The 15,879-nt window shown below is 30.6% G+C and overlaps 1 protein-coding gene across 1 annotated transcript; it reads right to left on the bottom strand.

Annotated features, from left to right (window-relative positions):
- Nucleotides 1-4,805: 4,805 nt before the first annotated feature.
- LOC134714451 (uncharacterized) lies at nt 4,806-10,352 on the bottom strand. Its single transcript, XM_063575697.1, has 6 exons — nt 10,207-10,352; nt 9,359-9,432; nt 8,482-8,936; nt 6,974-7,033; nt 6,536-6,754; nt 4,806-5,770 (listed from the first exon to the last, which is right to left on the bottom strand). The coding sequence occupies exons 3-6, from the start codon at nt 8,927-8,929 to the stop codon at nt 5,589-5,591; spliced, it is 909 nt and encodes a 302-aa protein (XP_063431767.1). The 5' UTR covers nt 8,930-8,936; nt 9,359-9,432; nt 10,207-10,352; the 3' UTR covers nt 4,806-5,588.
- Between the last annotated feature and the right edge of the window lie 5,527 nt (nt 10,353-15,879).

Here is a 15,879-nt window from a genome sequence, read left to right on the forward strand (position 1 = left end):
AACAGTAGATATTTAAATTGTAAATCCTCGCTATCGATGGCTGTGAATTATTCATGGAAGTCAACATTTTAGAAACTAATTGAAACGGTTAAATTGATACGAATGTCAACGCTGTAGTGAGTCTTTGAGTTTATCAAAAGGCAAACAATTATTTAAAATTAAGTCTATTTTTATAACAATGTCAACGTAAGGGCAAACTTTGAAATAGATAACAGTTAAAAGAACGTCACTGTGTCATTATATGGTGTGTCATGTGTACTTTTATTTGTATGTTTGTCTTTTTTTCGTTTTTAGCCATGGCGTTGTCAGTTTATTTTCGATTTACGAGTTTGACTGTCTCCCTGGTATATTTTGCCCCTCTTCTACAATCAATCACCATGATTACCTTAGCTTTATTTTGCAAAACTTTTAGGAATGTTTGGTTCTCAATGCTCTTCAACATCGTACTTTATTTGGCCTTTTACACATGTTTTGATTCGAGCGTCACTGATGAGTCTTTTGTAGACGAAACGCGCGTCTGATGTAAATATAAAATTTAAATCCTGATTTCCATGAAGAGTCGATATGATAAGAAATAGTTCGTTTTAGGATTTGAAAAATTATTTAACCTAGATATAATAAGCTTTCGCAAACTACAAAAATAAATCAATACATTTTGCTATTTATCCATAGTATTTTGCTACGTTTATACTATGAAAAAATTACAACGACGGAGGATATTCTTACCTGTGATTGCACTTTTTTTTAAGAACATTTGATGTCTTTTGATTCATTCCTACATTTATATTTATCTTGGTGTAAATCATACTTTTCCTACCTATAATACATTCTTTTATATGTTGACTGCTGTATTTTTTGCCATTTTTACCTATTATATTTGTTTGTTTTGTTCTCGCATCGATGTCAATTATATCAAATTTGATGCAACTGTCATACAAGTGAGAAGTTTAGCTAGCTATAAATCCAAGTTCAATCCATTATTTTCTATGTAACAAAATGATTGTACCAAGTCAGGAATATGACAGTTGTTATCCTTTCGTTTGATGTATTTGATCTTTTGATTTGCCATTTGAATAGGGACTTTTCGTTTTGAATTTTTCTCGGAGTTCAGTATTTTTGTGATTTTACTTTATATCTGTGTTGATCCATTGCTTTGTTTGCCTAAATATTTTTTAAATAGTGATAGAAATGTATGCTACCTTACGCAAACAATGCTGGTCAGAATATCTATAATTTTCATAAGTGACGAGTCCTAGTCACTTATTTGTGTGACATAGGTCAGATATACTTATGCGGGCAAAAACATGTCACAGAATAGCAAAATTTAGATATCCGTGTACATAATGCAGCAGCATCAGAAAATGACACTTCTCTTGTTTTTTATCATGACAGTTGATTTAAGATTAAACGAACCAGACAAACGTGTATTGATTGTCAATGCCAAAGATTGATGACAATATTTTAATTTCTAGGGAATTAATTGTAATCCATGTGTTTTGAAAGTTAATCAATAATACAGTAAGGGCTATGAAATGGTTCTAGCCAGTCCCCATGCTTCCATCATTGTTGTCAGATACCATGTAAATTTGACGTTATAATGTGAGGATAGAATATACAGAGTTTGAATTAGGTTTTGGATTTCCAATATTTTACTTTAATGAAAATTCATTTATAATAGTTTTCAAAATAAAATTTGGGTCAGCAAAATTGTTCAGCAAAATTGTCATAAACATAGTTTTACATAGTAAATGGACAATCTATGGTCACATTTTTCAGACACGTTATGTTTGACCGGACTCCGGTGCAGACTATGCTTTTAATTACGTGGTAAATGTGACGGTTAATATTTTTTATGTTTCGTGTATAGAGATTGCCCATAACTCTCTCGTGCAATCAAACTCTCTGGAGTGTACCTTACTATAGTTAACATGTACCTATTCGTGTGGAAATGTTTACCCCTGACAAGCATTCATCTTGATTTCAGTACAAAAGAGGGACGAACGATACCAAAGGGACAGTCAAACTCATAAATCTAAAACAAACTGACAAAGTCATGGCTAAACATGAAAAAGTCCATCCTGTTGTTGGTCAGACAGCTTTCAAAAATCTTGAATATGTTTAGTAGCTTGTTTTAACATTTCTTTCTAGTACTAGTGAATTTTCGATCGCAGTTCTCAGTAACTGCAATGTAGATGTATTAACCACTCTACGACATGTTAAACCTGCAGGAATATGTGCAGTTGTTCACAAGTATTGTATTTGTCACATATTGTACAATAAAAGTCTATAATCAGAAACCATTTGGGCCCTAAGGAGGGTTGGTTGGATTTATTAGTGTATCTTAATAAAATATGTTTTACTAATAATAGTTCAATGATACAGCAATATGAACCAATTAACACTAACCGTAAGTAGATATAACGGATAATTCTCGTTAGAAAAATATTGGCTTGCCACGTTAAAATGTGCACGACATGACATTTTATGATTTAATTCGCATTTCGCACATGGATGAATAGGTCACTTTTGCAAATAAAATACCACGCTCGAGTGTTTTGTACTGACTTTTACATTTCCTATTGATTTTAAATGTCGTCGTAATTAATTGTAAATTTTCTGCTTTGTATAATAAACATTTTAACTGGATTGTGTAGGGTGAATATTTGTTTTCATGAGATTGTTATATTTGACTATCATGACACAATTGAAAAATTCCTTAATAAGCATGTAGTTTTTAATGTAGATAACGCTATGCTGTAATTATGCGTTTTATGGTGATAACGTAAAATTTAATACACAGAGGCATGATTTACACTTAACGTCCTCTAACTGCATAAAGTCACTTTGTTGAATTAGTTGGTGGCATCTATCCCATTGAACACAATATGAAGTGTACAATAGATTATATTAACTGTTAGTCTTACAGCTAGAAATTGTAAATGAAGGTTGGCTGAGACCTAAAATTTGCGACAATTGAGATTTATTTAATTTTCCCATTGTTATCTTTCGATTCCTTTGTAGAAACATTCACCAAGAGCCTCATTATGAAGTGTATGTTTTCTCAGTTTGTACGATATTCAATGCGTTGATCAATAACATTAATGACTTTATTGCACTAACAGTTTCAAGTGGTAATAGTTGAAGTCACGATTTAGTTTTAAAATATCTGCACAATGAACACTTACACCAGTTTTCTTTGACACATTCCCCATTTCCATTCTCAATTTTATTGTTTCAAACCTGAAAGCAACCATTTGCATGCACAAGCCGTTTTTGATGTATGTATACTCCGGCTTTAGAGCTATTTTATTATTTTCTTCTAAGAGGTTACCACTTTTGATACATAAACCAGAAACGACCCAATCAAGGACTTGTTAATAAGATTTAGTGATACAAAAAGTTTAATGTACATTGTAATTAGTAGAATGGAATTCAAATTTGGTTTAGTACCTTTAGGGTTACCTTAAACATATATGGTAATCTATACGTATAATATGTTACTGTAAAAGATACAAGAATGGTTCATTCGTAACCCTGTATTTATTCAAACAATTGCCAGTCAACATCTAATAAATAATAAAGGAACCTGTAATCATTGAGCTTGTCGAAGACACTGGCAAGACAATCTTCATTTTCAATTTCGAGTAGGAGATTTAGAAATAAAGTAGACATTCCTGTCCCGGTTTTTTTAAAACGGAATACAGACGAAAGAGTCTTCCTACCGCAATCATCTAGGCTCAAACCCTGATTTTCCTTTGCACTCGCTCAGTGGCCAATATACACATACAAAAGTAGATGAAGTTCTTGACAGATTCCAATATTTACCAATGGGCAAGTATTTTTTTGAAAAACAAAAGAATAAGTATACTTTTAAGCAAGATTGTAAATATTTCATTCCTTTGTGTGTACTTAAGTTGAAACGTTAAACGTAATATTTAAAGATTATTAAGTTGGTTTCACTTCTAAGATATCACTTGCCAATACCGCCTATTGTACCTATAAATTTTGGTATTTCCTCATCATATGTTATCCGTTTACTATCTTTGAGTGTTTTAAAGAAGGGAATGTTCACAACGTGTTGTAAAATGAGGGATGATAATAAATATTTGCTGAGATTCTGACACTTTAGTTATCATAAAGAATTGAAAACATTAGGAACTTAGCTTAATTATTTACAATTGACATTTTCCAGTGCGCGGAATAATTATTTCGTGTAACAAAACCTGTCCAATGATGTGTTGTGTTTTATTGATAGATGTTTATCTATTACACCTAGTGTTAAACCACAACTTCCTTTCATAGTACCCTTAGTATTGATAGACTGTATTCAAAGGTGAACATATCATGATGGACTTTTAAAAGGGAGGTAATTGTCGATTGTCCATTTCAGTGTTTTAAGTTCCCCTACGTCTTTTTTTAATCATTATTAAAAAATAAGATACATCATGTACATACACCGTCATCTAAGAAACATGAACATTACCATTGTCGGAATCTTGAAAATGTAGTAGAAATTTAACAAAAACTGTCATCGGCAAAAACAACGGATCATAACAGAGATTAAATGATGAAAACTTTGACGTTTTTGACATGCCGGACATCATATTCAAAACAACTATGGATATAGAAAAACTATATCAAACTATGAATAAGCCATTGAATTAATTTCAGTGGTCGTTAATAACTTGACGGCTTCATTAGGTTGGCTGGGAAGCTTCATTATATTTCGTTGACTTCAATTTAGCAAATTTTGACAATTAAACAAATCAGTCAAATACTAAAAATAATATGAAGTAAAATACTACTATAGTGTTATGTACGTCTTTATTTGAATATAAATATAAAAACAATGTTTACATAATATTATGACTTAAAGGAGCTGTTTTGTTAACTTCATTCCTGGAGCAACTCACCACAAGACATTTTAAGGACTCTATAGATGACAGGTAATTTTAGTTTGCAATATATACAGTAAGTCAATACAATATGCATATAAAAACAATGTGCTGCCAGTACATACATTTAACTAACTCTTTCATTGAACCTAAAACTCCTAAATGACTATTAAATACAATCATTGCCACGATTCCTCCTTAGTACAGACACAGGGTATGGATGGGGTCCTTCGTTTCTGTATCAGTTTTTAGTTTGGTATTTTTTTCTGTATTCTATGCTTTTCCACCATTCTTGTTTTTTTCCCTATTTTTCTGTCTTCCTTATTTATAAATTTTTAGCCATTTATTCTGCAGAATTTGCCTCTTATTTTATATTTTGTAAACCCCATCCAGACCATCATAATCATATTGAAGTGAATTTTTGTTTTTGTGTTTAGGTCCTATCAAATCTCCAATCTAATTTCACATTCACAAGGTATACGGTTAAAGTACTTTTTCAGAAGAAAGGTGAATTTATTTTTGACATATGATATGATTTCCGTGAGCGCTATAAGCATTTCTGACATAAGCTGTTCGAGAGTTAAACTTCAGAAAAGCCAAAACTGAAAGATGTAAATAATGCAAAGTTTTGTCGATGGTATTGTTATTTAGGAGCGTTAGACGTTGTACGGGAGATAACTCTGTACATAAAGTTTACACAATATTTCCTCTTTCATCTATGAAATCTGTATCCACGTTTGGCTTTACGGCTTTATAAACAAGTAATGCTATCAATAATCCAATTATGCATAGTGCTATGATTTCATAGTAAAATAAAATTTCAAATATGGTAATTTCACAAATGGCCATTTCTCCGTAAAATACCGCCCCAGCACCTGCAAATAAGTAAAAGTTGGAATCATTTTTCTATAAAAATGAAAACTGATTATTACATAAATAATAACTGTAAGAAGTCTGAAGCCCTGGCGACAAAATATTCGGTAGATTAAGTATACTTTTGTATTTCTGAATTTAATGGGCCAAAAAGTTGCCTTTTAAATTTTGAGACTGAAATATGCATTCTTCCATATTTCATTACCATGCAACTAGGAGGGATAATGACTTTTACCTCATAAAATATGTTAACGGAATATTATTTAAAATGAAAAGGTGTTTTATCGATAAACGTTATTTTATCTCCTGTGTGTTATTTTAGCCATTTTGCCTTTGTTCTATAATAAGTCATGCAGTTAGTCATACTTACATGTCTTATATGGTAGCACTGATTTTACAAAATAATCCAATATGTACATGTATTACGTCACGTCAAACATGTACTGGCATAATACAGTGAGAGAATGTGGAGTACGATTTGAAGGAGATAAACACTTGTGATAAGTTAAATGCATTGTGATTAAGCGAAGCATTGCATTTTATAACATTGTTTAAAAACTAAAAGATGCACGATGAGATACTGGGTCACTTAATTCCAAATATATCAAGAGCCAGCATAGCTCGAGCCCTATTTTTAATCTACTGACCCCTTTAGTTCTTAACTTTTAAGCTTTGACATTTTACTGAAAATTGCCCACTTTTACAACAATTCTAATATGTGTACAGGTTAGGTCACTTAATTTACATATGAGGTAAAATAAACTTACCTAAAAAGACAGCACAAATGTAAAGATAATTCAGACCACTGTCTATAATGCTAGATTCGGATAAAAACAACAAGGCTTTAGGTCGTTTCATTTTTGTTTGGATAACAATAACAATCTGTAGGAGGTATGATAAAGACTTCAACATGCCGTCTCCACCAATCAAAACCAGAGCTACTGGTACTAAAGGCTTTGTGTTACAATTCCCAGAATACTTAATTCCTAAAATTCAAATTACATAAATCGTACAATAACATTTTAAAAGCTTAACCATCAATTGACAAGAGAGGTTTCAAATCGGATTCCGAATGTAATTTTTTAACAAAGAGTAAATTATTAAACACGTAACATGTACCTCGGAATTAAAAAAAAAGTCTATTTAGTATTTTTCATTTTTAATATTACTATCTGAAATCAAAAATACTTAATATTAAAACCTACCTAGTGCAAACATCATTGTGTGAATAGTAAGTGAAAACAACGCTGGTGCTACCAGAAATCCTGAAACAAATAAGAATTGACTACAGTGTACAACATTAAATATTTTGTTAAGAAATCTAATATTTAAAAATTAGAAAATAAAAATGAAATACGTTACCGACTTGCTTTTAGACTATCTAGACTATAAGACGATTCATGTGTTGTTGTGTTGTGTTGTTTTTCTTTTTCCTTACCACCTTTAGATGTTTCAGTAATTAAAATAATATCTAGTATGTCAACACTGAGGTTGTGAGTTCGAACCACGCTCGTGACAGGTGCGTTTGATCCCAACCGTATTGAATGAAGATTATTGATTTTTACTTTCCTGGGTCGATGTTCTTTTTTTTTATTGTACCAAGTAGATTCGAGATCTGCCTCGGGTCTCGGTGTTACTGCTGTTCAGTAAGAACTAAAAAAAAAGGAGATGAGGTACAAGTATCCCTCAAATTTCAAACGAAGTGGAAGAAAACAATTACAAGCACCTGTACGGCTTCAACAAGAACATTAGAAAAATATATAACAGATACAGAGCAAAATATCTAACAAAAACACAGAAAGGACGAAACAGATAATTTGTACATCTTTCGCTACAAAAAAAAAACACAAAGTACAGATCTTAAATAACTCGCAGCTACTGTCAGCTAGCAATCTCCGGCGCAGAGATCACATATCCGTTCCGTTCAATACTTTGTAACACTACTGCCTCTCAATATGACGCAGTATTGCAAAGCATGTATGGAACGGATATGAACTCTGCGCCGGAGATTAGTCAGCTAGTTCAATGCCAATAACTACTTATATTAAAATAAATCACGTATCTAACTAAAGAGTCAAATATTTTAAATCAGTACACGTCCAACATCTAATGGATTTATTGTTAAGCAGCCTTTAACAGTAGGAGAACCATGACACTAAGACCGTGCGTTCGAGCCCCTCTAGTAAACAGGTGCGTTAACTTTGACGAGGATTGTCATTTCTCATGTTCTAAGTGGATGGTTCTCTCGGGGGTCCTCCGGATTCCGTTATTAATAAAACAAAAATTAATAAAAAACGTCAAAATATAGTTGATGGTCTCCCTCCTGCTTAAAGTAGTGTTGGACACCAACGATCAATAAAAATACTCCGAAAAGAAACATATTGAATTCTATAGGACTATAAATGATAAAAATTATGATTGATGATGGATTTTTAGTAACGTTGTTTTACTACATGTAATAATAATTATATCAAGTTATTTTGACTTAAAAATACTGTTTAAAGTAACAGAAGCATTCACAATTGCTAGATAAGATTTTTAATATTACACATTTTATAAACAAACGCCTCTTCAAGCGTATTTAGAATGGCGAATCGATATTTTTGTCACATTTTATTCTGGGGACAGAACTAAATATAACGAATAATCCGACTCGTAAAAAAATGCATTCATATGAAAGAGACAGGACAGACAGATAAAAAGAAAAACATACCTGGACCAATTTTTCCCACTGTGATCCATGCTATTGCTTTTCTTGATGAATCTAACGCCCTAGCAATCCTTGATTTAGTTTTATTTTTATTTGTTTCATTCTCTTCACGACTGTCATCTTCTTTTGGTTGATGTTTTATTTCTTCTGCAAGTATTTTGTCATCTTTTGTAGCAGCCAAGGACAACGTTGGAGGTCTGTTAGAATGTCTATGCTCTGTTGATTTACTAGTTGATGGAACTTGTTCATCTTTCACTAATCTTTGCGTTTGATTTTCATATTCTGGAGTTTGTGATTTTTCTTGTGTAGTATCTGGATCTGTACTGTAAGTTTGATTTGTATATGAATCTGACGGTTCTTTGCTATCGCTTTTTATGTTCTCTGACAAGTCCTGTTGTTTGGGATCTACAGTTGAAGCAGCTGTTAAACTTTCTGTGTCGTTTTGAGACATTTTCCCTCTTGAAAACACATATATAATACAGAAGTTTTGTTTAAATTAATATAATCATCATTGCATGTAAGTTTTGTTATTTTACTTGTTTAGAAAAGGTTTAAACTGAAAACATTTAAAGATCGCGGGACATCCATCTTGTTTGTCCTTGATACACAAATATCAGTTTTCTCATATGTGGGAATTTTTAAACAACTTGAAAGAACAAATTTACAAAATCCTTAATTTCCAGCCGTCTGTATAATGCAAGCCCTGTCAAAAACATTTTGGTACATTAAATGTTTTTGGGTGACTATTACGTTGTATATGAAATATCGAAATATGCAACACGGTTTTTTTTCTGAATTATTTCTAAACTACAAGTGATGTAAATTAAATATTGAAAGCCTAAAGATATATATGAACTAAAAGTAAAATGTAAATACTTACTTGTCACAATCTCATAAAATATGTACTACAATCTCTTCCTGTTTATACTGTGTAACGGAAACAACGTTAATTTTCTGAAATATTGTTAACACATTTACATACCAATTATAAACGATAAGTACTAAATTGTGTATATTCAAATAAGAGTATAGTACGTTCAGTTGTATATAGTTGACATTATCTACAGCAATAAACGTGATAAACCAGGCGATTTATTAATTATGCAGTATATTTTAATGGCTGTTGGGGAAAAATTTCACACTGTGGATTTTGAAATTTATATTGCATAGGAAATGCAAGATCGTGGATCGATAGCTAAATCCAGTGTTAAATGTATCATTTATATTTACATTAACATTATTGTTCGGCCAATTGGTGAATGTAAAAAAAAAATTAAAATAGCAATAGAAGAAAATAAATCATTGATACCTATAAATAAGGCACATATTATCTTTTGTGTAATTTTTACCACTTTGATCCAAGAGTAAAAATCAAATAAAAAATATTGTATTGTCAACTAAAGACGCCCATTACAGGCAGAATAATCACAAGTTAAATTATGATTACAATTATTTGAGTACAATTAAATCAATGAATACAATTGAATAAATGATAACAACGAAGAGAAAAAGAAAGACACATTAATACTATATAGAGTTAGTATTCTAGAGCACACGTATACACCATTTGGTTATACTATACCAGGTACCCTAAGCCCTTAAAACTTTCTTAGAACATTTTGGGTCATGTCGTTTTTATGTTCATGTACAATATTTAAGAGGTGGAATGGACAGACAGGAAGTAAAGAGAAGGGAGGGAAAGATACAGAAGAAAGTCAAAATCCTTACCTGTGATCTCGACTAAATTCCTAGTCTTCAATAAAGAAAGTATTTCTATCTATTTATTTCAGTTTTTTTGCCGAATTTTAATCATACCCTGAATACATTTACTTCCTTTTTTTTCTTTTCGGTTTACGCATCTTTAAAATGCATTACCTGGTGGAATTTAACCACAATACAAGTTAACCGCTAAAAAATCAATGAAAACATGAAACAATAGAAATTGAGGTGGTGTAGTTTAAAAACAAAAATCTTCCTTGTATATAGAAATGGAAATGTGAAATTATCAACTTTTAACTAAATTGTTTAAAATTCAACAAACCGGGTAAAACAACTCTGTATTTCATTTATAAAGTAATTGATAAGCAAATAAACTTGTATTAGTAGTTTAAGAACAACAAAAATATGAAAAGGTCCAAGTCGTGGAAAAAGTCCTTTGTTGAAAAAATTGACTGTTATTATGTACATTAAACAACGGATTAAATCGTTTTTCAAAATACAGAACTCTGTCAAAAGTTATGAAGTGATTAAAAACGACATATTCGTCAACTAGTTAGTGCTATTATATGTATTTTTTCCATTTGAAAATTTTTGACAAACAACCCTCTTCCATTAAAATCGAGGTTGGGCCTTATTAAGTTGTTGGGCCATTTTTCTGCTTTTTCTATTTTATATCCCTTCTTTGAATATTTTTGTAACATCCACACAGCTACTTTTGCATAGGTACTATATCTGTACTAAAAATTTGAAGTACTGGAAATCTACTTTTAATATTCTGTACTATTTTGTTACTCTTAAATTATTGTAAAATTTAGGTACTTGTATTTTACAGTACTTTATTTGTACTTGAAATTTAGGTAATACAGATTTTTGGTTACTACCATTACATTTTCAGCATTTTGAAAGTTTTTTTCTATTTCAAATCTCTTAAAGTTATGATTTTCAAACATGGATTATTGTATTATTTCTGTACCAAAATATTAAGTACAAATCAAGTACTGTAAAATACAAGTACATAAATATTATAATAGTTTTAAATTAAAGAAATAGTACTAAATATTAAAAGTAAATTTCCAGTACTGCATTTTTATGGCACGCCGTTTTTATATTTATTCAAATTTGAAGATATCTTATTTATTTAACAAGATATCTTATTAAGTATTAAGATATTTTTAATTTTTATAAGATATCTTATTTAATTTGAAACTAAATAAGATATCTCTATTAGTTTATAAGATATCTCTATAAGTTAATAAGATATCTCTATTAATTGATAAGATATCTCTATAAGTTAATAAGATATCTCTAAAATTTTATAAGATATCTCTATTAGTTTATAAGATATCTCTATAAGTTAATAAGCTATCTCTATAAGTTAATAAGATATCTCTAAAAGTTTATAAGATATATCTATTAGTTTATAAGATATCTCTATAAGTTAATAAGATATCTCTATTAATTGATAAGATATCTTATAAAGTGTATAAGATATCTTACTCCTTTATAAAGATATCTTTTAAAAACACACGTTATAAGATATCATATTAATTAATAGAGATATCTTATAAACTAATAGAGATATCGTATTAATTAAAAGAGATATCTTATAAACAAATAGACATATCTTATTAACTTATGGAGATATCTTATTAAGTAAATAAGATATTTCTATTATTAACTATGTAAAAGATATCGTATATAGTTAATAAGATATCTTATATAGTTAATAAGATATCTTATAAATTAATAGAGAAATCTTATATTTTAAATAAGATATCTTATATATTTAATAAAATATCTTATTTAATATATATGATACCTTATTAAATAAATCAGATATCTCAATTAATATATCAGATATCTCATTTTGTTATTAAGATATCTCAATTAATTTATAAGATATCTAGATATCTCGAAATTGAATAAATATAATAACGGCGTGCCATACATTTTTAGTACTGAAATAGTACCTATGGAAAAGTAACTGTGTTCGTATTTGAAATTTATCCTTATTGAGTTTCAATGGTTGAAAATATTCATCCTCTCTTCGATTTTTTAATGTCTGACTACATAGTTTTAATTAATTAACTTAAACAGTTCGCACATTTAATTGTCTGTCACGGTTCTTTGCATCTTAGTTGTCTCATCCATCATAGCTTAATTATGTGTAGAAGACCAATGTTTCCAAACATCCCGTATTTACGTCCCGTTTTGCTTCACTTCATTATAATATATCCTCTGATTTGTTAGGGTATTCACAATTGTGGTTGATTGGGATATTGTGGTTTTATATGATTAACGGTTTTTTTTGCATGGATCTTGTTTAGTATACATTCGCTGATAGTCGTGTTTTGAAGATGAGTGTCTTTTCAAGCAAATAGGATTGTGTTGCCTACATCCGAATTGGTAACCTTGACGCCATGTTAAAGTGGAATCAGTTGTGATTGCATGTGCTCGTTTGTCACTTGTAGGGATATGTGAGTAATTGATAAAACCGGTAAACGGGAAGTTCCTCAAAACTGGATATTACTTTATAAATGATTGTGCCAATACAGTTTTCTCAAACTTTTTCGTGTATCTCATTTAAAAATAAAGATATATGGCCCATGTGAGCTACACCAGAAACTATCCACTAGAGTTTACATGAAGTGGATATAAGCAATTATGGGTCACTGTAAGGCCTTCAACAATGATAAAATTCCACACTGTTTATTAGTCTACAACAAAGCCCGACAAGAAAATGTGAAACAGTTCAAACAACGAGAAAACTAACGACATGAGAACAGCAGAAGAGGGAATACACTTCTGATTCGTTTAGATAATGTATATGCATATCCTGGCATTGCTCACCTTGTCAAACTGGACGTTTTTCTAACACTAGGACATGAAGAATAAGTAAGTTGCAATTAAACATCTAGACACTTTATTTTATCAACTTTTGCTTATTGATTGTACGTAATAGAAATATCTTTAAATATGTCAATTGCATATGCAATACAGAGTTATATAAATAGTTACTGTAGTTTGTTCAAAAATGGTACACGGATTATTTTGTTTCATACTATGAATTCGAAAAGAAGATATGGTATGATTGCCAATGAGACAGCTATCCACAAAGACCAAAATGACACAGACATTAACAACTTTTTACTTCTGTACAGCAGATAAGTCGTGATGTCCAGGAAGATTCAAAGTCGCAACCGTGCACGCATGTCATTATCCATTTTTCGAAACAGCAATTGACGATACCAGGCTCATATAAACAACCGACCTCTTGAGTATATCTCTTCATATGTACTAACTCTACAATGAATAATATGGAATATATATATAATGATACATTTAGAACTGTTTAACATAGTTGATGGTTTTCGATGTCTCAATACAATAGGGATGACATCAAAAGTTCAATGAAGGATAAAAAACTTAATTCATATAGTTTTTTAACTCGTACGGCCTTTACTAATGAGCAAAGCTTATACCGCATAGTCAGCTATAAAAGGCCCCGATAATACAATGTAAAACAATTCAAACGAGAAAACTAACGGCCTTATTTATATAAAAAAAAAATGAACGAAAAACAAATATGCAACACATAAACAAACGACAACCACTGAATTACAGGCTCCTGACTTGGGACAGGCACATACATACATAATTTGGCGCGGTTAAACATGTTAGCGGGATCGCAACCCTCTCCTAACCTGGGACAGTGGTATAACAGTACAACATAAGAACGAACTATACATTGATAATGTTTACTTGGTACTTTTAACGAATTTTATTTCCCTTATAATGAATAGCAAAGTAATTATGTTAAGTAAAATAAATTCAGTTACTCACCTTTTTACTTTGAAAAATATATTAAAAGTTAATAACAACCCTGCAAGCAATAATAATGCTATTAAAGCAATAAATCCGGAAACAAGACCAGTTCTAACTTCTTTCTTTTCTTTATTCACTGAAAAAATACGTGTTAACCTAAAAGAATATAGTAACAATTGACTTATGATATAATTTGGAAAAAAAATATGTATTTCTTTTTTAGTCGTGTAAGCTGAAGTCAACTGTTTGTTTTTAAGTTTTATAATTATAAATCAACTGTTTACAAAACTTTTGATGATTGAAATACTAAGGGTTTCCTACAGGAAAAGATTACCTTAACTGCAAAACTCTTATGATTTTTGGTCATCAATGATCTTCAACTTCGTACTTGAAGAGCATTCAACCTTTTTTCATTCGAGCGTCAACGATGAGTAAACGAAATGTGCGTTAGGTTAATACCTCCTTGATATAATACACAGATGGAAATATACAAAGCTTTTGATGTAGCATATAAATGTACTATAGTAAACAGGTATATTTCTAGCACCAAGTGTTGGTCAACAGAACCTCTTCTTTTGTGTTTTTGCGCCTTTAAGTCAAGAATCAAGGATATTCTCTTTACCTCTACTAAGTTCTAGTGTAAAAATCCAAAAGTTTTTCTCTATAGATATCTCAATAGTTTCTTTTAAAAAAAACATTTTAATCTATCAAGAGATGTGAAGCGAACATGGGTAGTACTACGGTTGACTTTGTCACAAAGCTAACAATGTTTTTGCGATCAGTATATGCATGCAATTTCTGCCACCAAAAGTTGGACCAGATAAGACTCGATACAAGTAACTTCATGCTTTTCGGTGTATTACGGTCCATATCAAACCTGATGTTTGTTTTGAAACAAATTTTGGTTTATTCTTTATTAGGTAAACAACAATAATAGTAAAGGGCTAATTTACATTGGATAAGATCAATTTTATTTTGAATGTATATCGGTATGACAACAGGGCTTAAAATCGGCTATGAGCAAATAATAGAAGTTGGGTGTTAAAGATCAGAAGATACCAGAGCCAATCATAGCCATAAATTCAATAAAAGAGACAACAATATGCCCAAAATTTAAAAAAAAAAGACCAAAAGACAAACAAGTGTTACAGTCAAAACCACTTCACCAAAAATTAAACAGGAACCTTCCAATATGTAATACAAGGATAGGCAGTTCTTGTATCACTAGTGGCACCCGTCATGTTACCTAATGCAAGTAAAGATTCGATGAATAGTTGCTCCCGACAGGTAAGAGGATGAAATTGTGATTTGAACAAGCGAAACATATGAGTAAACTATGGTCATCTAAGATACAAAGTAACAAATATTCCATAATGGTCTAATAAATGCAAACTGTAGTTGTCGAAAGAATCTTAAATTTCGTGTCTGCATTTTTCATGTAGCGATAAATGATCAACCTTAAACTTGAAGAGTCATCGTTTTAGATCAATTAATTCGTAATATTTAAGAATATTTTGTGTGTAAAACACAGTCATTCATTCAGAAATTAAGGTTTCCATTTATAAAAAGGCATGTCTATAGCAAGATTTTTCTTGAATTCGTTGAATTTGTTTAATTACACAATTAACTGATAATGTTGACTTATTAAATTTATTAATAAATGTTCCAGTTTGATATTCTATTATGTCCACTATACTAAATAATGAGTTGGAAATTATTTTTAACTTTGAACCACACATATACGATTTGTTTCTCATGTCATGTTTAAATATAAATAAAAGAAGATGTTTTAAGATTGTCAATGAGACAAATCTCCATAACAGATCACAATGACACAGACATTTTCATAAAACAAAT

This window comes from Mytilus trossulus, chromosome 4 (genome assembly GCF_036588685.1).
Source record: "Mytilus trossulus isolate FHL-02 chromosome 4, PNRI_Mtr1.1.1.hap1, whole genome shotgun sequence".
In the NCBI taxonomy this organism is placed as follows: Eukaryota; Metazoa; Mollusca; class Bivalvia; order Mytilida; family Mytilidae; genus Mytilus; species Mytilus trossulus.

Excerpts from the sequence above, each read along its gene's own strand:
- LOC134714451 (XM_063575697.1), bottom strand. The coding sequence starts at position 8,929 with ATGTCTCAAAACGACACAGAAAGTTTAACAGCTGCTTCAACTGTAGAT. Across the intron at positions 7,034-8,481 it reads AGTGGGAAAAATTGGTCCAG|GATTTCTGGTAGCACCAGCG; the intron begins GTATGTTTTTCT and ends TATTTGTTTCAG. Across the intron at positions 6,755-6,973 it reads CACAATGATGTTTGCACTAG|GAATTAAGTATTCTGGGAAT; the intron begins GTAGGTTTTAAT and ends TTTGAATTTTAG.